Source organism: Mus musculus, chromosome 10, assembly GCF_000001635.26.
Source record: "Mus musculus strain C57BL/6J chromosome 10, GRCm38.p6 C57BL/6J".
Lineage (NCBI taxonomy): Eukaryota > Metazoa > Chordata > Mammalia > Rodentia > Muridae > Mus > Mus musculus.
The window spans coordinates 76,290,505-76,316,363 of NC_000076.6; the positions used below are offsets into that span (position 1 = coordinate 76,290,505).

The following is a 25,859-nucleotide window of genomic DNA, read 5'->3' on the forward strand; positions in this document are numbered from 1 at the left end:
CAGGAATGGGGTGCCAGGGCAGCAACCAGTAGCTGTAAGAGTAGTAAACTTAGAGCAGTTTGACAGCATCCCTGCTTCCAAGGGCTCCTGAGCCAGACTCTGGCCCCATTCCTCAGTGACACTTAGAGGACCACTCCAACACCCCTTCTCCCTGTCCTTCCTCAAAGCAGCAGGGAAATGCCCGGGCCAGCATCTGCAGGAGGGTGCAGATGTGATTTTCTTCCTTCCTTCCCTTTTTTTTTTGGGTGGGGTGGGGGAGGTTCCACATCTGTCACCACAGGTGATTCTGACAATCTACTCGGGTGACCTCATCATCCAGGCATTTACAGCATCAGTTTTTTCTGAGGTACCCTATAGAAACTGCAGGGTGTTAAATCCCCCAAGAGGCACGAGGTTAAGGACTAGGCCTGGTGTACAGCGAGTGAGCTAGCACTGCTGGTGCACTAATGCTCTTTCTGTTGTCAATCAGGGCAGGATGCAGATGCACTCTGGCCGATTCTTACCTCCGGGCATCACCTGGCCGACATCCTGAACAGTGAGAACCGACAGCTTCTCCTCAGTGTCAACTCGGATCACACCGTAGCTCAGGCCGTTCATTGACAGGACAGCTTTTCTTGGAGGAGGTCCTCCCAGATCTGGAGGCCTAGGCAACAAGAACACCAGCAGGCCTGCTGACGAGGGCCCTCACTCCAAGAAACAAGGAACTCGACTGACGCTCAGTCCCTCACTAAAGCACCTGCTCTGTGTGTGGCCTGGTCAAGACAGTGTACTCTAAAGCCATGTGCCTCTCTACAGTATGGCTTCAATACTATTATCAGAGGTGACTCAATTTCTATCTGGTTACCTTGGGACCTTAGCACAGAGTCCTAGGGTACTCAGGTGGGCAGACTAACTATTAGGAGGCCTCTGGGCTGCAATGGGCTGTGATACCATCCATGTGCAGAGGGCGCTCAGGCCCATGTTACCTTTATAACACCACCTCCCCACAGCAGATGGCCTGATAGAACCCTTCCCAAGACATGGGACGCTGCTTTTAATTCTATTATTAAAATAGTTACTTAAAACTTAGATATTTGTAAGCACACACTATCTTTAAATTATAAGCACAATGCATACATGACCGGAGCTGAGGCAATTCTGTAAGATGCTGAGGAGATGTCCTCTACTGTGAGCACATGGCCTGAAGCCCCACAGAATGGTGCTCAAGGGCAGGATCAGCAATACCAGGAGTCTCATGACCAAGGAAGGAAAGTGCCTTTGGGCCTAGCTGTGGTTTGGGAACAACATGCTGTGTGCAAGAAATATAGGAAGGAACCCAGGGACCAGATACTAGGATACTAGCTCTTAGATGGGGTGGGGACTCTCAGGGCAACCTCAAGGCCCTACTCTACATCCCAAGATGTGCCACAAAGAGCAGCTTGGGGTGCAGAGCTTATGGTGGCAGATGCTTCCCTTGGTAAGTTAAAGGTCCTCTTCAGCAGACCCACAGCCAGCAGAACCTCTCAGGACAAAGAGCTCTTGTTTAGTTATAACTTTTACGTACGATCAGGCAGAAATAGCAAGCTCTTGATTTGGGAAGAAGTGTAAGGAGAACTAAATTGAGAGAATCCAGTGGTGTAGTCCAGGAACCATGGAACTGTAGGCTGCACCTCCTGCTACCTGAGGGGGACTGCGGCACTGATAGGAAGTCCTTCTTCAGGATGCCCAACAGTTAGAAACAGACTACAAACTTAGAGCCATAGGTAACTCCATCAAACATAGACTATTCGAATGTGTGTTCACAAAAGACAGCATGCAGCTCAGTTACCTGCGGATGGCTACTGTCAGCGCCTCAGGAGAACTGGCACAAGGACAGATGACCTCTGGCCTCAGACCTCTGGACTGGAAGACGTTGAGGAAGGCATCGCAGGAAGATATTGACCCTGTGTAAAGCATAAAAGGTGACTGGAGGGCCAGCGGGCCAAGAGCACACAGTGTGTAAGGCATCACACTGCTGACAGCCAGGCTGAGTCCTGGCTGCACATAAGCCTGTTTTAACAAGATCACCGCTACAATTTGGCAAAGCAGTCCTTCTTAGGTTAGTAGTGATCACCACAAGACACACACGATCATTTCCTGCTCAGCAACAAGTAAGAGTCTGGAAATCTTTCACAGGAGGCCTGGCTTTAGACTTGTGTTTGTTACTGTGGCCCAGCAAGGCCTGGCCTGACCACAGATGGCCGATGGGACAACAAGTGCGGCTCCTGCGAGTGGCTTTAGAGATGTGTGATCTACACCTTCACCAAAGATGTCCTGCCTCTCCCTTGTGCCCTCTCCTTTGGGTAGACTTCCATCATTCAGTCATTCAAGGCTGGCAAGATGTAACAGATGTGTTAGAGAACTTGGCAACAAGGAGGCTCCGTCTGCTCAGGGCTCCAATAACTAGGGTCCTGCAGCCATGGTGACGCTAGGGTTTCATTATAAACCTCTCCCAACACAGGTACATAGAAGGGAAACAGGCATCTACAGGGGCTCCCAGTTTCACATTCTTTGGGGGGCAAGTGTCTCCTAAGGAAAGAAGGCAACAGACTGTTCCGTGTTACCAAGACTGGATACGACATCATAAAGGACCAGTAAGTGAAGTGCAAATCAAGGCCTGTGAAGGGAAGCTAGCTCTCTGGTACCTGGAGGGATGTGGATGGAGGAGACAGGGCAGAGCTATTAGGGCTAACATTCATCTCTAGAAAGAAAACGCTGGAAGGAAGCGATGTGCTCAAGTGACCACCGACTGCAGCTGAGTGCATAAGCAGAGAGCCAGGGCAGCTGTGGGTGGCTGTGGGCAGATGTGGCTGGCTGTGGGTGGTTGTGGGCAGCTGTGAGTGGATGTGGATGGCTGTGGGCAGCTGTGGGTAGCTGAGTGCATAAGCAGAGAGCTAGGGAAGCTGTGGGTGGCTGTGGGCAGCTGTGGGTGGATATGGCTGGCTGTGGGCAGCTGTGGGCGGGTGTGGGTGGCTGAGTGCATAAGCAGAGAGCTAGGGTAGTTCTGGGCAGCTGTTGGCAGCTGTAAGAGGCTATGGGCAGCTAAATGTATAAACAGAGAGCCTGGGCAGCTGTGGGAGGCTGTGGGCAGCTAAATGAATAAGCAGAGAGCCAGACCAGCTGTGGGCAGCTGTGGGCGGCTGTGGGCAGCTGTGGGCGGCTGTGGGCGGCTGTGGGCGTGAGAAGGCATGAGTTATCCATGGATATGGGAAGGAGGCCTTGCTTGTCTCAGACGTACACTAAGAGGATGAGAGGTGTTTAGGGGTGTTGCGTGCCTGTTCTGCTCCCCTGAAAGATGGGGTACAGAGAAGAATAGGGGTAACTATTTGGTACTGCAGAAGAAACCCCTGCTCAACTAGTGTCACTTGGGGCTCCCCTAGAGGACACCCAATTCAGGCCTCAGGCAGTCCTGGGCCTAAGAAGTTCACGCAGCCACCAGAGCAGTTACAGCCCTGTTGACAGCAGCGTCCTCACTGCTTAGGCAGATGCCACAGTCATTCCTCCAGGAGGGGTTGGGGTTGGCCAGAGATACATGGAGGAGGAATAGCTGGGTCCCTGTGAAGGCGGTTGGAGTTGAGAGCCACATCAAGGGAGCCTAACACCAAAGGGCAAGGAGTTCAAGAGGTCCCTAACAAATCGGAGAGCCTATTTATAGCTTAATCCTCTGACCTCTTAAAGACAATGGTTCCCACTAAAGGTTCTGACAATTGTATTAAAATTGCTTGTAAATTTAGTCTTAATAAATACATATGCGACCCACCAATGGGTCACTAACAAGGGGCAACATGTCATAGAACGTAATAGGACACTGACGTTTCCTTATAGGACACTTATCAAAGTAGTGATGAAGCTGAATTTTGTACAATAGGTTCCATCTCGACAGGCTGTTCAGTCCTCCCGGCAAGTCGAGCATCACGTGCGCCAATACCCCAAACCCACCAAACCCACCCGCGGTCACCCAGCCTACTCACATGGGTTAGCGCCGTCTGCCACAATCAACATGCGCAGAGAGCTGAGACAGACATCCCTCTGACCTCGCTGTGCCAAGAGCGACCAGTGCATATCTCGGGACTTTACCAGGGCAGCCCGGGCTGCAAAGAGAAGAGAGTACCGATGTCTCAGGGTCACGGGGGCAGGCACACCCACACTTCAAAACACTGCTGCACTCATCCTGTGCAGAGGCACTCGTGCAGAGGGTGAGGGGCCTGCTGCACGGACCACACTCTTGTCTGTTTAACTATCATCCGTTATCTCGTGCGCTTCCTAACCCCTTCCGTCCCTTTTCTCCTCAAAACTTAATTTGAAGATGCAGTTTGGATATAAGATGTTTAGATCCACTTTCCGACCTTTTGTTTTTATTTTACGTGTATGGGTGCTTTGCCTGCATGTATGTCTGTGTACCACAGGCATGCAGTGCCCACAGGGCGCAGAGAGTGGCATAAGATTCCCTGAAACTGGAGTTACAGAGATCGCTGTTAGCTGCCATGTGGGTGCTGGAACCCAAACCTGGGTCCTCTGGAGAATCAACCAGTGCTCTTAACCTGAGACATCTCTCCAGCCCCAGCCTTTTAAAAAGTTAATCTTTATTATTTTATTACTTTATGAGTATGAGTTTTTGCCTGCATATGTGTGTATGTACCATGTGTATGCCTGGTACCCTTGGAGACCAGGAAGAGGACAACGGATGCCCTAGAAGTCCCTGAGACTTTTTTACTCTTTGAACATTGACTGTTTTCTCTTTCATGCTGTCCCTCCCCAAGGTGCCGGCCCTTGTTTTGTGCTGCCTCATTGCCAGAGCCCTCACACCACTCGGTCTGCAGGGCTCTGGCAGCCTCCGGATGGTGAAGTGAAATGAGTGTGTAGAGCGCAGTGAATCCCACTGCCTTTGACCAGGCTTTGTCTTCCTCCATAAAACAGATGCTAGACATTCTGTAACAGGAACGCTGTAACAGGGACGCTGATCTGGAGATGCTGGCAGAGTATAGGCTGTCACCAGCACTCACCGGCACAGTAAGTTAGTCTTAGTAGCTGCTCAGCTCTATTGCATAGGGACAAACAGATGCCGGAGCTGTGCCGTCACATGAGCAGGTTTCCTGTTTGGTGCTGAGAGATACCTCAACCCCTGGGAGGTAAGAAGAACAGGGGACAGGCCTCACAGGTGGCCTGCCTCGTTTATCCATCCTGCCTGTCACAGACTGTATCATTTGAACAACAGCTTTGTTAGAGCTTCAAAAGCTCTAATCACAAATTAAAACCATCTCAAATAGTATTAGGAATACTGATGTGATACTGAAGGAAACTTCAAAAGAATAGAATTAGGAGTGTCAGGTCCTTCAGTGAAGAGCCCAGCTACGCTGCTGCAGGTAGCTGCCGAGGCCCTGAGAAGGTCTGGACCGGCATGACCTACAGAGACACCCCCAGAGAGCTCTTCAGCCCACAGCTGCAGTTCTGTATGTTGCCTTCATGTTTCCTTAGTTACTAAACATCGGCTTGTAGAGAATTCTTTAAAGCAAGACGAGGCCAGCGAGGGCAGTCTTCTGCTACCTTTATAGGAACACACTTTCTGAATCCAGGAGAGTGGGTTGACCTTCATGAGGGCATATGGGATGGTGATGACATGCATCCTATTCATGACACTCTGCAAAGAAAGAATGGACCAGATCAGAGGAAGGCAGGCTGAAGCTATGCCCAACAAGCACACCAAACCCAACAAGCTGGAGCGTCACTGTTCCGCGGGTTTCGTTCATCTCTTGCTCCCACCCCAGCCACTAGCAAACAACACTCACTGTTAAGACTCCGTGCCACAAACTAGCATCCAAACAACACTCACTGTTAAGACTCCGTGCCACAAACCAGCATCCCTTTTGAAGTCCAGCACATTCGTTAACGTTTCAGCTGAAAGCGGACACAGAAAGTTAATACTGATGAACAGCTCTTTGCTAAGCTCTGCACACGTCGAGCGCGGTCCCAAGGTGAGTACGTAACCAGCACACCAGAGCTTCAGGAAACAGACGGCACTTCCAAACCATGCACCGGTTAACAGGGAGCTAAGTATCTGCTCGGATGACTGGAAGCACAGTTCTGGACTGGAGCAGAGAACCATGCCCATCTTCAACTCAGAAGCACAAGGAACACGACATACAGCAAGGACTACAGAAGGTCACTGCAGGGTTGCACCATTGTGATAGGCCGCCCCTCAGAAGCAGGAGGCAGGATGACAAACTGCCATGGACACTCTTATTTCTCAGCTTCCTACCCAGACTCCCCCAGTTGTCACACCCACAGTCTTGCATCATATTTGTACAAAGCAGTGACATGCATGCCAGGGATACTGTAGCACACTAAATGACAATCTCCCTGTCCTTTAGCTGAAGAGCCAAACTAAAGGTGACATAAATTAAAGATGGCCTGAGATCGAAAGACCTCAAAGGACTTTGCTTTATAGAACTAACTTTAAAAAATCCTTGGATATACTTAAAAATCTCCACAAGGTCTGGATCACGATTGCCTGCAAGCTAACCCTTGAGATTAAACATCTTATTTAATATATATAATATATATAAATATGCCGCTCAATTTTACTTTCTAGTTTTGCCCAGTTCTAGTTCTGCAATATAAGAAAACCACCATGCATCCAAGTTTAGTACTTAACATAATGTATTTCCTATTGATCTCATAAGTATACACAATTACTATCTATCAATATAAGATAATATTCATTTAAAATATTAATAGTCAATTGGGGCTCTACTTTAACAAAGATAATCTAAGATCATAAAAGATTATACTTAAGCATTTCCATGCATGACTGCTCAAGCCACAAATATATTCACTGAAAGTGACAACGTTAGCGGAGAAGGGTGCTCCAGGATGACTGTTCTCTACTGTTTATAACGCACACTGCACCGCCCTTCAGCTCGCCAACAACTGATCCAGCCATTGTGCATAAACAAATCACTGGGGCACAAGTCTCACACTCCATAAAACGGTGTTAGTGTGACTTTATTGAAACTGTCCTAGGTGGGGCAGCCTGGGCTCTGCAGAGGGGGACCTTATCCCCAAGTCCTGCATAAGCCAACACCTTCTCCCAAGGATATCGGTAGACAGCTGCACCCACTGCCTGGTGCAGCTGCATTAAAAGTTAGTGCACCATGCACAGCAACGGGTGCAGCCATGTTCGTCAGATTCCTATGCAAGCAGCAAGAGCTGCAATCCAGAACGTGTGGCCTTACCTTCCGTGTACCCGCACGCCTGGGTCAGGGCCTGGCACTGCGCCAGCAGGGATGAGTGGGATACGGTGACCCCTACTGTGCTGCCTTCTTTGCTGGTTTTATACTGTAAAATTTCAAGGGAGAACAACAACAATGTATACTTCTGCACCACACCGGACAAGGAGGCTGAAGACTCTTTAAGAAGCAGCAGCTGGCGTCACCTCTCCCCTTGCCTTTATCGTGGCTCTTAGGGGATCTGAGATAGTGCTAGAGGACAGCAGTGCACACAAACTGCATCTTAGCCACCCGCGTCCTAGGAAGGACAGTCAGGGATGAGTTAGGTCAGAGTAAATCCTGACATGACCCAATTACCGCTCTATAGGACACTATGTATATCTGGGATGGAGGTAAAAATTAGGAGAGCACTTAGCCTAAAAGGTATTAAGTAGTTATCTTTTTATAAAAACCAGGCCCGAGCCTGTGAGGGATGTGTCTGTGCAGTATTGAGGATGCCCTTACTTCAATGTAGGCAGTCCTGGACCCTGTGTCCTGGGCCAGCGGGTACCAGTCCTTTGGAGGCCTCGTCAGATGCTTCCCATCAATCACCAGCCAGGCGAGGGGGGGCCAACCTGTGACAGCACGTGGGATAAGTCATGAAAGGCGCTCAGAAGGCTGTGCTCCACGTGTGTGGAACCTGTGCACAGCAGTCACCCAGCAGCCCCAGGAGCCGTGGGAGGCAAGCGCTATTTTCTTATCTTTTTCCTTAGACAGAGAAGCATGGAGCACAAGAGGTAGACCGAATCAGACAAAAGCCCTGACAAGTATGTCCTCTGCTGTGGACCCAGCAGCCTCTGTGGGTATAGTGTCTGGCACAGCATGCCTAGAAGGCAAAGCCAGGTAAAAGGCGGAGCCAGAACTGTGACCCAGGAGCCTCACCTTTGAAAGTGGCCACCTCGCCTGTCGGTGCCTTGGGCAGACCCTTCTGACAAGCATCTGTGGTCAGGGCCAGGGTCACCCCACAGCTGCCCAGGAGAAACCCAACCTGCTGGCTGCCTGCATCCTGCAGAAGACAAAGCAATGGAGGTAGAGACAGAGCGCTGTGGAAGGGGAGCAATAGCCACACCCCAGCCCCTGGAGCACAGGCTGTGTAAAATTCTTTCACCCTTCATAAACCTTCTAAAACAACTCAGTCTTATTATTGGCAGGATATTCTATTTTCATGAAAATAAGACAAGTATTTGAAATTTAGAGGGCACTTTGTTTGGCTTCTTTATTCACAGTGAAATATAAAGGTCTGGAGAGTGGACTAATTTATTGCACTTTATTCTTACAAATGAAACTTGAATACATTTTAATGGACTCTAGACATAATCGTTTACACTGAGTCCTGTCTGGAACCTACTCATGACTCTGGAGGTCTGGCCTCGTCACTGCGCCACTGTGCACAGAAGCGCTTGCCCCCCTCTCAGATCCTCTCTCTACATGTCCCTCAGCAATGTCAGTCACATAGCTTAACGAACCCAGAGTTTGTTCTCTCAGGATCACCGTCCCTGGAGATGTATTGGTCTTATTTGCAGATTTTACTTTTGAGATTCCTGAGCATTTGTTATTCCTCACACTCATGCTAATGACTGTGTGAACACAGAAATGAGAGGGCAGGAAAGCCTGCTGTTCTAATAAGACACATGAGTATTCTGCTCAGATATTTTTTCAATAATCAGACTACTGATATTCATATCCAAACTGAGACAGCCATCTAGAGCAGCCAAGACCCTCACTCACATCAACAACTTATGAATGATAAACCTGCCCGCCCTGTAAGTGAACAGGAAATACATGAGAATATCTATCCCGTTTATTTGATGTTATTATTAATTCAATAAATAAAACCCAGAATAGCTTGCCTAGTCCAATTCTGTTCACTGGAATATAACGCACTCACGATTTCTTTTGGGAAACTCGGGAGGATGCTAGGACAGTTCTGCCTGGCTGGGGCGCGGCTGTGTCTGCAGGCAAACCCAATGGTGCTCTCTGGAAGGTCCTGGGAGGCCTGTTTGATGCTTGCCTCCTCCAGGGACCTCTTACCCCTGTGAAGAGGGCGCTAATCACACAGCACCTAAAGAGAGGCACAAAGGGTGCCCATGTCCGGGCCTGACCCACAGCTGTTACCTTTCTCGTTAGTGGTACTTCTATAGGGACAGGGACCAGCTCCGCCAGGAGACACCCGTAGAACGCCACCATGAACATGACAGGGTCACTGTTTGGAAACACGAGTGCCACCTACATGTGGAAACAACAGCAAAAACTGTGAGGTCGCGGGAGTGACGGGGGCTTTTTGTCTTTTAGAATTCTGTTAATTAGATAAAGATGAGTGGGTTTTTTTTTTCAAATTTAGTTGAAAAAAATCTAATTTTGTTTAAAAAAAATCTAATGTTGGAATTCATTCTTGTCTCTCAAATTTCCTTATTTATACAATTTTGAATAAACAGTTGTGGCTACAGCCTTTACTGCACATGGAACAAACAGTCCACAGTGGTAGGCTAAGGCCTTCGGATGCATGCAGACTGAGAGCCAGATCTAACACCCACCCACACAGACTGTCGCTATCAACGAACAGTCCCGTTGTCTGGTCTGGCGGCCAGTGCCTTGGCACACTAAGCAACCCTGCTGGCCCAATTCATAGATTTTGAAACACATATTTCCTTGCATTTGATTTTTAAAAATATTTAATGTCTTTTATTTCCTGTAATCACATGGATATTTATTTGGGTCTACCATAATCCCAACTGTCATTTAAAAGCTACTCTCTGGCCAAATTCATAAAACTATTTATGAGATAAAATTTTATAAAAACCCAAATACAGTAACTGGTGTTGTACTAAGCAGTGAGCCAGAGTGACAGTGAGCGCCCTGGAGAAGGCAGACTGTGGCTTAGCTTGACCCTCCACTTCTAAGACAACTTAGGCTCTGTCTACTGATCGTCATTCTGTACCTCAACTTACAAGCTCCATGTCTAACAAGTTTATTGAAAAGAAAACCCTCTCTTTCCAAAGATGATTAAATAGTGGTTGCCTCAGCTCTAACTCTGAGACAAGATGCCTGGTACAGAAGAGGGATCTTTAGCAAATGCTATGCAGAGATGGATTTATGCACTTTGTAAGTATACTATCACAGGAGTGTGATTCTTCCAGTAGACTGATGGCTCAGTCACTAAGAGCTGGTTCAACTTTCATACCCTAACTCTCTCTGTACAGATTCTCATGTATGTCAACTGCCGAGAAGTCCGGAAGCCGCTGTGATGGCTGGTTCTAGGTACACGTTACTCTCTATTCCCACCCTAAAGACCTTGGAGATGTTTGTCCCCGAGGTACACAGTTCTGCTGCATGCTCTGGCGTGGCTCTGCACACCCCCCTCAGCATGCACACTGTCCTGATGCAGCGTGTCACTCTGCTCCTGCCACAGCCAAGTGGCTCTGCTTTCTGACCCACATCTTTTCTGGACTCACATCCGCCTTGGGTGAGCCTGTAAATCCTGTTTCTCTCTCTGTATGCTTCGATCTCCTGCTCCCATCTCTCCTGCCCCCTCCCCCTCCCTCTGTCATTTGTTAAAAGACTTTATTTTATGTGATGAAAGTGTTGCCTGCAGGTATGTCTATGTGCACCACAAGCCTGCAGAGGAAGCTGGACCCCCTGGAACTGGAGTCACACGTGGGTGCTGGGAGCCAGACCCAGGTGCTCCTTACCACCGAGCTATCATCTCTCAAGCCCCTCATTTTTGGTTTCCTAAAGTACAAGGTCTTCTGCCTCTCTAGTACCGGGACTGCAGGTGTGCCCCAGGCCTGCCCACTCTCCACTTCCTGGTCTTTCTAAGTGAAATCCTTTCCCCGTTTATGAAACATTTTAATTTCAGGCCTCAGGGGACATCAGCGTTTAGAAACCTTCCTTCTGCACCTGGTTGGCATACAGCCCTTTCCTTTAGCCTTCCCTCCCACCCTTCCCTTTCCTTTGTTGTTGAATGGTTTTCCTTCACAGGAAGCCTCTTGTGGGCGGAGTCACATGAAGGTGTAAATCACAAAAGGCCCCTGGGAATTCCTGGTTATCTTGTTCTGGGGACACTTTAGAACACCTGTCCCTAGGACACTCTCACCCTCTTCTCTCACCTTCTACCCTGACTGCCTGGAGCAGTTCAGCACACCAGAGCTTCCTCCATAGATAGAAACCCTCCACCGCAACTGCATAAGCAGTGACCCACATTAGCCACAGGTGCCTGGCTGCTGGGTCCCTGGCTGGGCCACCTTAATTCTTACAACAAAGTTTCTTTCATACTAAGTAACTTTTCGTTGCTAACTTTAAGCCTCTTGTGTTAGCACTGTAATTCTAAGCAACTGATAGGACATCGATTTCAATAAAATATATATTAAGGTCTCTTTTTTTGACTCACTCCGGTAAGGTCACAATCTGGCTACTTACTCTGTCTCCAGGGTTAAGCAGGGGCTCATTCTTACTAGTCAGTTTGTTAAGTAGAGTATACGCTAATTTTAGACTCCGACTCCAGAGTTTGCCTAAAACAAAACAAAAGTAATAAGCAATGTTAAGTTGTGAAAAAACTACTAGTTAACATTTAACATAGTGAGCAAGTAGCCTAACAGACCTTTTCTCTGTTGGTAGATTCAGTTTCCAACTGTGAGCTATTTAGTGCAATTCTACCAGGAACACCACAGCTTTCTCTCAAAAAATAACCTATATCTATTTTTATTTACACAAATAAGATTTTATTACAAAAATCAGTCAGCAAAAAGGCCATACTATGTATATGTTGTACACGTGCATATGTACACACATGTAGAGTATGTATAAGTTTTCAAGGAACATGATCACATATCCAACTGGACACTTTTTCCAACTAACACTGCATTGTGGATGCCGTCTTCCCATGTTAAATGCTCACTAATGACGTCATTTGAGTGGTGTGCATTCAAGAGCTGAATTACAGCTCCCACAGTACTTGGAAGAGCCAGCAAGACCAGAATGGAATGTCTGCTCAGACCATGCTGGCCCTCACGGCGAGCGGCTGCCACGCTTACACCTAGCCCTGGTGAGTTCTCAAAAGGAAAAAGGTTCGCTGAGAAAGAAAAGGACAAAAGAGAAGAGAAGGACCCAGGTGTGTCTGAGTGGGAGGCAGGAGGGAGCATGGGTAGAAATCAGAGGCCATTGGCAGCCTCACTGTGTCAGCTTCATTGTATCGCAGAAGAAACACAGATGCCTTTGGCCCCTTAAACACTGTGGCCGTTGTGGTGCAGTCTGGGGGGAGGGGTTGTTCTCTCTCTGAATGAATGCTCACATGTAAATACTATGAAGCAGGTGCTGTGCTCACATGTGTTAACTGTGAGACCTGAAAAACCAGCAAGAAAAAAGATGAAACATGGTTTTAGCCTGCTTTAAAAGATCAGTTCTGAGCCAGGCGTGGTGGCGCACGCCTTTAATCCCAGCACTCGGGAGGCAGAGGCAGGCAGATTTCTGAGTTTGAGGCCAGCCTGGTCTACAAAGCGAGTTCCAGGACAGCCAGGGCTACACAGAGAAACCCTGTCTCGAAACCCCCCCCCAAAAAAAAAACCAAACAACCCCCCCCCCAAAAGAAAAAATCCATTCTAGGTGTTAGAATCCACGTTTCCCAGCAGAATCTACTTGTCTGTCTTGAATGATGCTTTGTGACCAAGTCAGTTTTACCCCAGCCATACAAACTCTGGTACTATCAGCACAATGTGCCATGTCAATGGGACAAAATGAAAAGCCAGGTAGGTGGATGAAAAATAAATTATTCACAATTTTAAAATGACTATACAAGATCTGAGTCCTTACACTAGGCATAAAGGGAAACAAACTTCCTTAACATGATAAAGGGTACCATTAAACCCAGCAGGAGGCATCACAGTGATGTAGAGAGTAGAGGCAAGGCCTTCAATGTCAGACTGAACACGTCAGCCAGAGGAAGGCAGAGAAGGTAAAATAACTGGAAATAAGACTGTTATTTGTGCATGCTATGATTACATACTTCGTGAATCTTTTACAAGTGAACTTAGTAAGGCTGCCAGATTTATCAACATATAAATGCCATCTAGCATAAAAGCTACAGTATGATTCATATAGCTAAGACTTAAGTGTCACAAGAAACACAAAAGACTCTCCATAGAAAGTTATGCTTCATGGGCTAGCAAACTGCTTCAGTGGGTAAAAACACTTGTAGACAAATCTGACAACCCAAGTTCAATTCCCGGAACCCACATTGTATAAAGAAAGCTCATAGTCAGCTATCGGATGGATCACAGGGCCCCCAATGGAGGAGCTAGAGAAAGTAACCGAGGAGCTAAAGGGATCTGCAACCCTATAGGTGGAACAACATTATAAACTAACCAGTACCCCGGAGCTCTTGACTCTAGCTGCATATGTATCAAAAGATGGCCTAGTCGGCCATCACTGGAAAGAGAGGCCCATTGGACTTGCAAACTTTATATGCCCCAGTACAGGGGAACGCCAGGGCCAAAAAGTGGGAGTGGGTGGGTAGGGTGGGTAGGAGAGTGTGGGGGAGGGTATGGGGGACTATGGGATAGCATTGGAAATGCAAATGAGGAAAATACCTAATAAAAGATATTAAAAAAAGAAAACAATGACTTCCACAAGTAGTCCTCTGACCTCTGTGTGAATGCCACAATAAGCATGTGCACACATGTGCACACATGTACACACACATTAAAAAGAAAAGAACTATAATACATTATTGACAACAAAACCTCATAAATGCAAAGGTGTGCATTTGCACACAGATTCAAAGCAGTGCCCATCAAAATCTCACATACAGAGATACCCACACCACTTGTAAAACAGAGCCTGAAATCCACGGAGTGCAAACAGCTAAGATACCCTTGGTGACAAGAGAAGGTGCTCTAGAGTATCAAAACTTGTCATATAAAGCGATGACATCAAAGTGTTGTGGTCATGCTGTATGTAGTGCACACCTTTAATCCCAGCACTCCGAAGCAGAGGCAGGTAGATCACTGTGAGTTCGAGGCCGGCCAGAGCTACATAGTATGACCCTGTCTCAAAAACAGAGACAAACAAAAACAAAGTCTGCCATGTGGCTGCAGTTTCCTGCTTTGCAATGTGCACCAAGCAGCGTGTCTGCTGTGGCACTCAGAGAACAGTGTAAGGTAGATCGGAGGCATGACGTGGCATACAGGACAGTATAAGGTAGATCGGAGGCATGATGCTTTCTGCTGATACTTGCCATAGGTCAGGGTGCAGGTGGCTTTCCCCGCTGTGTCCAAGGCAGTCAGACAGGGGGCTTTCGGCTGTGTTGTGCCCCAGAGCTGCAGTGCAGCCAACAGAGACAGTGGCCCATTAGTCCCCACTGACAGAGGCTCTCCCTTCAGTACGGCCATCTGATCCCCCTCAGGCTTGGGCTGGTTCGGATCTGGTTGCTGAACTATAAGGCAACGAGACATTTCAGGGTGCCATGTACACATCGGCTTGCTAACAACTGTACTTTATGATTTTACTTTGTAGCCAAAATTATAAAACATTTATAATAAATAACCTACCTAGAGTCACAGACAGATTAAAGCAAGATCAGTTACAGACAATAATTTTGAGACAAAAAACTTCTCCGTTCTGTTACCCACAACCTCATATAAAGGCAACCCCAAGTCATTTCTACCTTCCTCCCGTGGGGATGCTCTCTGACATGGTGGTAGGTACTCCAGAGCTCCAAAGCAGGGGCAGGAAGGCTTTAGAGCATGAGAAACTGGTCCTAGAGACCAGCTCACTTAAGACCAACTGAGCAGAGCCACCTCTGCAGTCGGGCATCTAAACCACCAGCACTGGGGGCCAGCGAGACCGCCAAGTAGTCAGAATCTATTAACTCCAGTTACCTTTCGACCCCCCACAGGTATCAACAACACACATAGTACATATACATGTATGTAGACAAAACACTGGCACATCATTTGGGAGGACAACACGGAAGTCTATTTCTAGTGGTTATGCATCAGCTCTGTCACCGTGTCCAACAAAACTGCTCTCTAGGCTGCAGGCACAGCCAAGTGGTAGAGTATTCAGCTACAAGTTTGAGGTCCTGGGTTCAGTTTCCAAGCCTGGACAGGGTGGGAGGAGAACTTTTCTTCCCAACAGCTCTGATGTAAACAGCAAAGAAAACCCGCTGGCTGAGCCTGGGGCAGCCATCTGCAATCCCAGCTCTGAAAAGGCTTGGGGAGGAGGACTGCAACTTTAAAGCCAGCCGAGGTTAGGGAGAGCCTACTGCCCCCACAAGGCTGACATCTTGCTTTAAGAAACACACATACTGTGAACTCTGAACCTAAAAGGCACTGTCAGATTAGATAGGACAACCGGGTTCTAAAAAACAGACCTCATGTTCAGATGTAGAGGAGATGCCCATGCTGGCAACACTGCACAGAGGCAAGTGAGGATTAGTTGTGTGGTGCCTGTTATCTACACACACACACACACACACACACACACACACACACACACACACACACATACACACACACACACATACACATACACACACACACATACACACACACATACACATACACACACACACATACACACACACACACATACACACACACACATACACACACACACATACACACACATACACACACACACATACACACATACACACACACACACACATACACACACAAATACACACACATACACACACACATACACATGAATGCACGCATACATATATACACATATGCACACACACATATATGCATTGCACACATGAACACACACACAACACATGCCTGGATATATACACAGGCCAGCACTGGCTTATTTTTGTGCCCTACAGGCTTTCTCTTACTCTTGCTAGTTTTCTTTAAAAGAAAAAATTTTGCATTCGTTCTAAATATATACTCCTTTATAAATGGGAGGCTAGCATTTGGAAAAGAAGCCAAAGCTAAGTTAAAAACCAAATGTTTTAAACCATGGGATGACAAGTAGTTTGGACTTAATGTTTAAATCAAGATTTCAATAATCTAAATTAAATGAAACATCGGAAGCATTTTTATGAGGAGCTAACCACCGGACCGGATGCAGAGAGATGCTGAGTCACCTTACAATGAGTCCTATGGCTCCTACCTGCCCATGAGCAGGAAGTGGTCAGTGGGGCTCCACAGTCACCACTGCACGTGGTTATTTTACTGTGTCGCCGCATGTCGTGACTCACAGGAAATGCACATTTGCCGTCTTCAGACTCTGTGGCACAATATTCACCAAAACATGCAAGACCAAGTCAGGGTACTCTACCTTCCAGTAACTCCTCAAAATCATCCACAAAAAATTCCTTCAGAGGAGGGCGCTTTGGCCTCTTCAGGGTGTTCAGTAGCTGCTGGATTTTGGAGGACACTCTGCTGTTCACAGGCACACCTGTCAAGGAGAGAGCAGGGAAGGACTGGGTCATGCCATGGCCACTGGAGCACGAGCCGGTCGTGAGGTCTGATGAGCAGCTGTTCAGTGGGGCGGACGCCACTGTAGATCCAGCCAGGTGCTGGTCCTATCAGTCGTGTTAGACTGTGCCTGCCGATCCATTTGACAAGCATCTACTCGATTTGTTCTGAGCTAACAGCTTACAAAGTAATCCCGAAACCCTGTGGGGAGGAGGGTAACTCCATGGCTTTAAGAGCACATGTCAAACTCATCGAGTGGTCTCATCGGGATGTAATCTGTGGATACTTGAGAGATGGTTCAGTGGTTAGGACACTGACTGCTCTTCCAGAGGACCTGGGCTCCAATCCCAGCATATATGGCAACTTAAAATCATATATAATTTCAGGAGGATCCAATACCTTCTTCTAGGCACTGTGGGCACAGCATGTACAGGGTGCACAGACGTTACATGCAACAAGCAATATACATAAAACAAAAACAGAAGGAACTAAAACCTTAACAATTATCTTTAAATGGGAATATACGATACTTTTCCTGCTCAGTGTCTGACAGCAGCAGACACCGGAGCCAGTGGTGGGACTGTGATGCTTCTGTCAGGCAGACACCCACACAACAGCAACAGCAATGATGTCTACTATGACAGAAATGCTTCCTTAATGTGAGATTTATGCCAACATGCGGTGAATTCAATGCCATTAATTTACAGTATTTTAGTTCAGTGTAACCTAGGTGTGGTGACATACGCCTTTAATCCCAGTTCTTGGGAGGCAGAGGCAGTAGATCTCTATGAATTTGAGGTCATCCTGGTCTTCATAGGGCCAGCCTTGACTACATAGTGAAACTCTATTTTAGAAGGAAAGGAGGAAAGAAAAGACGAGAGGAGAAAAAGAAGAGATCTTTCAGTTTAATTTTACATTTAAAAAAAAAAGTAAATTATTAGGGCTGAAGAGAAGGCTCCATGGTTAAGAGCACTGGCTGTTCTTCCAGGACTCAGGATTGCTTCCCAGTGCCCATGTAGGAGCTCACAAATGTCTGCAATTCCAGTCCTAGGGGATCTGATGCTGAATTTTGACCTTTGTGGACATAGTGCTGGAGCAGTAGCTAAAACTCTACATCCCGATCTGTAGACAGCAGGCAGAGGGGGAGGGGGAGGGGGAGAGGGGAGGGGGAGGGGGGAGGGGGAGAGGGGAGCAGGCTTCTGAAACCTCAAAGCTCACCTCTAGTGACACACCTCCTAATCCTAATTATTCTCCAACAGTTCCACTCTCTGCTGACTAAGCATTCAAACATACTAGCTTAGCTGGTAGGGCCTCTCTCACTCAAACTGCTGCACTATATAACAGATGAACTGAGAAAGACCTTGCCCTACTTGTGCACCTTGCTCCTCCTCTTAAAAGATGACCGTTTTGTTTGCACTGCTTGCTGGTTATCCTTCCTATGTCCTTCTACGAGGGACAGACAGACGCAGTGGTGAGTTGGTGTGTTCTTTCTTACACAGATGTGGACGGCTACAGATGTCCTTAGACTCTGGTTCACTCTGACAAGTGCACGGTTCCCTGCAGTGTGAACCTATGACCTTTCCTGAGCCAACTTGTGAGACATCAGTAATTTCATATAGTTTCTAACACAGTTAAAGCCAGTGCTGCAATGGATGACTCTGCACATCCATTTCCTTAGTTTTGCAGGAACAGGCTCAGACAAAAAAAATCCTAAATTGGTTCATCTGCTGTGTTTGTCTCTTTCCCTGCTGTTCTGACAAAATACCCTGACAAAACCAATTCACAGGAAAAGGATTTATTCCGGGACAGTTTAAAGGATGCTTCTCATTTTATTGAGGAAGACTTAACAGCATGAGCTGGCTTCATTGTATCCACAGTTTAGAAGCAGGGAATGAGAGGGGCGCACCCTCGGTTGCTTTCTCCTTCTTATGCAACCCAGGACCCCAGGTCATGGAATAGTGCCGCCCACGTACAAGGTACACCACCCCTGCCTCAACTAGCCTAATCTAGAAAATCCCTCGCAGGCACGCTCAGTGGCATCTTTAGAGCTTCATGAAGTTCAATTTTTCTTTTTCCCCCCATGTCTTGGGTGTCACATCCAAGAAGATGCAATGTAATTACATTGTTTCCCTAATGTTTCCTTTTGATGGTTTTATAGTATTAGGCCTTTGATCCATTTAACGTTTGTATGTGGTGTTAGAAAAAGGTCTAAGTTCAGTGTTTTAATATGGATTTCTTGGTTTCCAAGCACCAATTGCTGAAGACTGTCCTTTCCTATCTAATGATCTTAGTACCCTTGTGAAAACTCATCGGTTAGCAGGAGGGCTCAGTGAGAAAGGAGCTTGCCACCAAACCCAATGGCCCAAGTTCAGTACTGAGCACTCACACAGTAGAAGGTTCTCCTTCCATACCTGACTCCACAAGTTGTCCTCTGACCACCACATGTGTAGCATGGTATGTGCAAGCACAAGTGTGTACGCACTCATACATAGTAGATAGATAGGCAGATAAAATGTGATTTAAAAAAACATTTGATCATCCACGTGAGGGCTGATGCATGAGTTTTGGTTCTGAGGACGTGGCGAGTTGTCTTCATGCCAGGCCTACAAGCTCTGAATGCTCCTGCCCGGAGGTCAGCTTTAGAAAGAGGGGCATCCCCAGCTCTGCTCTTCATTCTTAAGATTATTATGAGCATGGATGTTTAGGGTAAGTTTATATTATGACCATTTAAGGTTCCATGAATTTTTACGGTAAGTTTATTTCTGAAAAAAAAAATCAATTAGATTTTCACAGGGATTATATGATGAATTTCTAGAGTGCTTTGAGTCATTTTAACTGGTCTTCTGTGATGGCTTTGTACCTTGCTACTTCACTGAAGTCACTATTGCTTCTGTGTTTATCCTCTGGTTTTGCACATGCACAATCGTACCATCTATAGAGAGACGTACTTCTTCCTTCCTAATTAGGATACCTTCTGTTTATTTTTCTTTGCTAAGATTTTCTGGCTAGGGCTTCCACTTGGTTGTTAACTAGAGGCGTGGCCACAGTAGGCATTCTTGCTCTGCCTCACCTCTCTGTGTCTTGATCCACTCACAGGACACTGTGAAATCACCTTCCCTAAAGCTATCCTTCAGCTCACATCTCTGCTGTGTGTGCTCTGTCTCCGTGTGTGCCCAGTCTTCCATGTGTGCTCATTCTTCCATGTGTGCCCAGTCTTCCATGTGTGCTCTGTCCCTTTTGTGCTCTGTCTCCATGTGTGCCCATTCTTGCGTGTGTGCTCAATCTTCCATGTGTGCTCAGTCTTCCATGTGTGCCCAGTCTTCCATGTGTGCTCTGTCTCCATGTGTGCTCTGTCTCCATGTGTGCTCTGTCTTCCATGTGTGCTCTGTCTCCGTGTGTGCCCAGTCTTCCATGTGTGCTCTGTCTCCGTGTGTGCCCAGTCTTCCGTGTGTGCTCTGTCTCCGTGTGTGCTCTGTCTTCCGTGTGTGCTCTGTCTCCGTGTGTGCTCTGTCTCCGTGTGTGCTCTGTCTTCCGTGTGTGCTCTGTCTCCGTGTGTACTCTGCTGTGTGTGCTCTGTCTCTGTGTGTGCCCAGTCTTCCGTGTGTGCTCTGTCTCCGTGTGTGCTCTGTCTCCGTGTGTGCTCTGTCTCCGTGTGTGCTCTGTCTTCCGTGTGTGCTCTGTCTCCGTGTGTGCCCAGTCTTCCATGTGTGCTCTGTCTCCATGTGTGCTCTGTCTCCGTGTGTGCTCTGTCTTCCATGTGTGCTCTGTCTCCGTGTGTGCCCAGTCTTCCATGTGTGCTCTGTCTCCGTGTGTGCCCTGTCTTCCGTGTGTGCTCTGTCTCCGTGTGTGCTCTGTCTTCCGTGTGTGCTCTGTCTCTGTGTGTGCTCTGTCTCCGTGTGTGCTCTGTCTCCGTGTGTGCTCTGTCTTCCGTGTGTGCTCTGTCTCTGTGTGTACTCTGCTGTGTGTGCTCTGTCTCCGTGTGTGCCCAGTCTTCCGTGTGTGCTCTGTCTCCGTGTGTGCTCTGTCTTCCGTGTGTGCTCTGTCTCCGTGTGTGCTCTGTCTCCGTGTGTGCTCTGTCTTCCGTGTGTGCTCTGTCTCCGTGTGTACTCTGCTGTGTGTGCTCTGTCTCTGTGTGTGCCCAGTCTTCCGTGTGTGCTCTGTCTCCGTGTGTGCTCTGTCTCCGTGTGTGCTCTGTCTCCGTGTGTGCTCTGTCTTCCGTGTGTGCTCTGTCTCCGTGTGTGCCCAGTCTTCCATGTGTGCTCTGTCTCCATGTGTGCTCTGTCTCCGTGTGTGCCCAGTCTTCCATGTGTGCTCATTCTTCCATGTGTGCCCAGTCTTCCATGTGTGCTCTGTCCCTTTTGTGCTCTGTCTCCATGTGTGCCCATTCTTGCGTGTGTGCTCAATCTTCCATGTGTGCTCAGTCTTCCATGTGTGCCCAGTCTTCCATGTGTGCTCTGTCTCCATGTGTGCTCTGTCTCCATGTGTGCTCTGTCTTCCATGTGTGCTCTGTCTCCATGTGTGCCCAGTCTTCCATGTGTGCTCTGTCTCCGTGTGTGCCCAGTCTTCCGTGTGTGCTCTGTCTCCGTGTGTGCTCTGTCTTCCGTGTGTGCTCTGTCTCCGTGTGTGCTCTGTCTCCGTGTGTGCTCTGTCTTCCGTGTGTGCTCTGTCTCCGTGTGTACTCTGCTGTGTGTGCTCTGTCTCTGTGTGTGCCCAGTCTTCCGTGTGTGCTCTGTCTCCGTGTGTGCTCTGTCTCCGTGTGTGCTCTGTCTCCGTGTGTGCTCTGTCTTCCGTGTGTGCTCTGTCTCCGTGTGTGCCCAGTCTTCCATGTGTGCTCTGTCTCCATGTGTGCTCTGTCTCCGTGTGTGCTCTGTCTTCCATGTGTGCTCTGTCTCTGTGTGTGCCCAGTCTTCCATGTGTGCTCTGTCTCCGTGTGTGCCCAGTCTTCCGTGTGTGCTCTGTCTCCGTGTGTGCTCTGTCTTCCGTGTGTGCTCTGTCTCCGTGTGTGCTCTGTCTCCTTGTGTGCTCTGTCTTCCGTGTGTGCTCTGTCTCCGTGTGTACTCTGCTGTGTGTGCTCTGTCTCTGTGTGTGCCCAGTCTTCCATGTGTGCTCTGTCTCCGTGTGTGCTCTGTCTCCGTGTGTGCTCTGTCTCCGTGTGTGCTCTGTCTCCGTGTGTGCTCTGTCTTCCATGTGTGCTCTGTCTTCCATGTGTGCTCTGTCTCCGTGTGAGCCCAGTCTTCCGTGTGTGCTCTGTCTTCCATGTGTGCTCTGTCTCCGTGTGTGCCCAGTCTTCCATGTGTGCTCTGTCTCCGTGTGTGCCCAGTTTTCCGTGTGTGCTCTGTCTCCGTGTGTGCTCTGTCTTCCGTGTGTGCTCTGTCTTCCGTGTGTCCTCTGTCTCCGTGTGTGCTCTGTCTCCGTGTGTGCTCTGTCTCCGTGTGTACTCTGCTGTGTGTGCTCTGTCTCCGTGTGTGCTCTGTCTCCGTGTGTGCTCTGTCTTCCGTGTGTGCTCTGTCTCCATGTGTGCCCAGTCTTCTGCTTAGTATTTTTTTCCTCCAACCTCAGATTTACTTTGTTCTTCTTTTTCTACTTAAAAATCTCTCACAACACTTAGAACTCAGCCGTTTTTAATTTCTAATTATTTGAAGCTCTAAATTCTCTCACAGCATTCTCTGAGTCTGCACCAACCTTGTAGGCTGCAAAGGATCTAAGGTGTGGTACCCAGCTCACTCTGAGGAATTTTCCACAGTGGCCTAATTCCCCTCTCCTGTCTCCTAGCCCTCTCCAGTCACTCCTCTACACGATGCTGTCTATGATAACATTCACTGCACACTGCTTTCTGTTGATTTGCAGGGAAGACTCATAGATGACATGCTTAGCTGGAGAACAGGAGTGCATAGAAGGCCATGTTAAAGCTCACAGAGACCTGCACCCTGCTGTTTCAGAAGAGAGAGAGGTGCCTTTCTTACCGTCCGCGGTCTCCAGCACGTTCCTGCCGTGCCCTCGAGGAATGCCTCGCACAGAGGCCATCTGGGGACGCTCGTAGGATGAGTGCTCCACAAGCCCAGTGGTGACATCCGGTGGGGCAGAGTGCAGATCTGGCGTTTGAGAAAACACACCCAAGTAACAGTGATTAATTCAGCAGGCAGTGAGTTTCTATTCAGACCTGTCAGTCTAAAGTTTCTCTGTCTGAGCCCTAAGCAGGGGATGAGGTGGCTCAGTCCAACTCCTCAAATGATACAGACCTAGAACTACCAAGTACATCAGAAGTGCACAGGAAACTTGCCTCTTAACAGGACTGCCTAACAAGATCATAGGTGGAAAGTTTCCCTCAAGGAAACAAAAATTAATTTGAAATAAAATGTTAATAAAAGCTTTTTGTTACATTATGAAAAACAAACAGCCTTCTAACTTCCCCTAAAGTAGGCTGGATATTATAAAGACATCATCTTTGTAGGCCTAAGAATAAAAGCACAACATATAGAGGATGGAGAGATGGCAGAGCAGTGATGAGCACTGGCTGCTCCTGCAGAAGACCCGGGTTCAGTTCCCAGCACCCACAGGGCAGCCCACAACTGGTAACTCCAGTTCCAGGAGGATCCAGCGCCCTCTTCGGGCCTCTGTAGACACTGCATGCTCATCAGGGCTATAGGCAGGCAAAATAATCATACACATAAAATAAAGATAAATCTTTTTCTAAAACAAAAGTACAAAACAGTCTGCCATTAAACATGCCTTTAATACCAGTACCTCAGGAGACAAGGGCAGGCAGCTCTCTCTAAGTTCAAGGCAAGCCTGGGCTACATATCAAGCTCCAGGGCAGCCAGAGTGACTTGGTAAGACCCTGTGTCTGGAAAAAAATTTTAATTAAACACAAAAACTAAAAGTGTCCCATATGCTAGTTAAAAAATTTCTTCAATGAGCCAGATGTACCATAAGTGCTGCACACCTGTAAGTCTGTTTGTGAGACACAGACAGAAAGGTCACAAGTTCAAGGCTAGCCTGGGTAGTTATAACACAACCCATCTCAAATAAACAAAATATTTTCTGTATTAAGAGACCACAGTCAACTTAATATATAATCAATTAATGTTATATTTAAGGCAGATTGCATAAGATACCACTTAAATTATTACTTTCATTTTTTCAACATAATTTTTGTTTAATTTTTATGAAACAGAACTTTGATCTGTTCCAAATACTAACTATAACTTGCTACTGAATTTTCACTACTGTTGGGCCTACTGCTATGAAAGGAATTCAGAGAATAACTGTAGAATGACGAAGGGAGTGAGGCGTTGTGGCTCACACTGCACGCACACTCGGTACAGCAAGCCCACGTGATAAAGGCTGGTGATCTGCGGATTTTACGTAAGTGTGCTTCATATTCCCTTAAACCTCTGCTGATCTAAGGACTCTGATGCTTCAATTCTGACCATCTATCACGTCATTAACTTGAATCAAATTCAAAGAAAGATCTGAATATATAGGAAGAAAGAAAATACACGGGAAAAAAAACACACACACTTGCTATTTATAGAACAGAATACACATTTTTGAAAAAAAAATCTAAAACTTGAGTGGCGGTTTTCACAGCCCATGAAAAGGCCTGGTGATGAGCAAGCTTTTAAGTATGACTCTCGGGAAGAGCTTCCAGTTTATAAAGAAACATCCCTGTGCTTCCAAACCGAGCAAAAAGAACAATGAGTGTAAAAGAATTTATGAAACTTAGGATAATAACTTATAATGATGATAACATATACTACAAAGTATATTATCAGCTACATAAAACTAAACTTTGCTTTATGAAACTATCACTATAAATACTGTTTTTGAAGGTAGATGTTTTATCTTTGTCAAAATGTTTAATGTATTCTATTTCTTCAATCCAAAACCTGAAACTAATACAAAAACATACCTTTATCTAAAAAGCTATACTTCAAAATTTTTACTTACTATACTGTTCTTCCTATATCTTTCCTTCATTCAGCTGCAGAGCTATGTTAGAGCTTTGTGATGAGGACGGGAAGCTGGGTACACACTGAGCAGCCCCTAGGCCAATGGCTGGGAGCTTCATAGTTCAGAAATCAGAGGAGTATAGATCTGGGACAGTCACATACCTCATTAGTTAAGCACTCCTAACAGAAACTCTAAAATGTTCTAATGTGCTGCTCTAAATTGCAGACTTGAGATTAAGGAAGCTAAATCTGAATTCAGAAATCAAGTTAAGAGCCAATGAGAAGGCTCAGCAGATAAAACCACTTGCCGTGAACTCTGACCTCAGTTCATTCCCTGGGAAGGAGAGGACTGACTGCCACGTGCACACTGTGGCACATTCACACACACACACACACACACACACACACACACACACACAGAGTAACAAAACTGGCTCCGCAGGTAAAGGCAATAACCACCAAGTGTGACAACCTGAGCTCCCTCTGCAGAACCTACGTGCTGGGAGGAGAGAACCAACTCCCACAAGCTTCCCTCCGACCTACACACATGTACCCTACACACACATGCACACAAAATAAATAACTTAAAATGCATTTCAAAGAATAAATGTAGTTAAAAGAATAAACAAGTAAAATTTAGAAATCAAGCTAACTGTGCTCTTCAGTTATCCAGTAGCATATCAAAACTACATTTGCAGTAAGGTATTAGAATCCAAGTTGAGATCTGTTGTTTTAACTGAGTAGAATCAGTCAGTGCTAGGCCAAGCAGGTCAGAAGGGAAAAGGGCCCTCACAGCACACCTGCAGGAGACAAGATGATCATCCATCAGCATAGGCAACAATGCTACCTTATAAATACCTACAGCCACATCCTCTTCAAAGGATGAGCACTCCTAATGCCAACAGACACCAGGGTAAGTTCTTGGTAAGATATCCATAGCCTAACCATCGAAGCCCTGATGCTGTCTTACCGAATGCTGAGAGCCAGGGCGCGTTTAACATGCTAAACAAGGAGTTAACAGCCTAGCAGTGACAAGCCTTTCATGGTGTGTGCTCTTGGGTTCTGCCCTCTTTGAAAGAGCCTCAGACAGCCTTGCCCGGAAACCAAGCATTACTCAGAGGTAAGAGGTCATGCTCAGTGGTCTCGAGCCTACGTTCAGGACCCACGCAGGAAGCAGGGATGTGCGAGACTATAGTCGC

General features: G+C 47.1%; 1 protein-coding gene across 6 annotated transcripts in view; it reads right to left on the minus strand.

Moving 5' to 3' along the window:
• Positions 1-25,859, minus strand: part of Dip2a (disco interacting protein 2 homolog A) — an 82,327-nt gene that overhangs the window by 27,471 nt on the left and 28,997 nt on the right. For all 6 annotated transcript variants that reach the window (XR_001779571.2, XM_006513939.4, XM_006513940.4 and 3 more), the window contains 13 exons: positions 22,672-22,800; positions 16,569-16,688; positions 14,512-14,709; positions 11,700-11,791; positions 9,399-9,509; positions 8,166-8,289; positions 7,749-7,858; positions 7,251-7,353; positions 5,849-5,913; positions 5,563-5,656; positions 3,990-4,109; positions 1,808-1,922; positions 504-643 (listed from right to left, as the gene is read on the minus strand). Coding sequence is in view for 5 of the 6 variants with exons in the window: in XM_006513939.4 (XP_006514002.1) it covers positions 504-643; positions 1,808-1,922; positions 3,990-4,109; positions 5,563-5,656; positions 5,849-5,913; positions 7,251-7,353; positions 7,749-7,858; positions 8,166-8,289; positions 9,399-9,509; positions 11,700-11,791; positions 14,512-14,709; positions 16,569-16,688; positions 22,672-22,800 (1,521 nt within the window). In the remaining variant the exon portion in view is untranslated. The remainder of the gene's footprint in view (positions 1-503; positions 644-1,807; positions 1,923-3,989; positions 4,110-5,562; positions 5,657-5,848; positions 5,914-7,250; positions 7,354-7,748; positions 7,859-8,165; positions 8,290-9,398; positions 9,510-11,699; positions 11,792-14,511; positions 14,710-16,568; positions 16,689-22,671; positions 22,801-25,859) is intronic.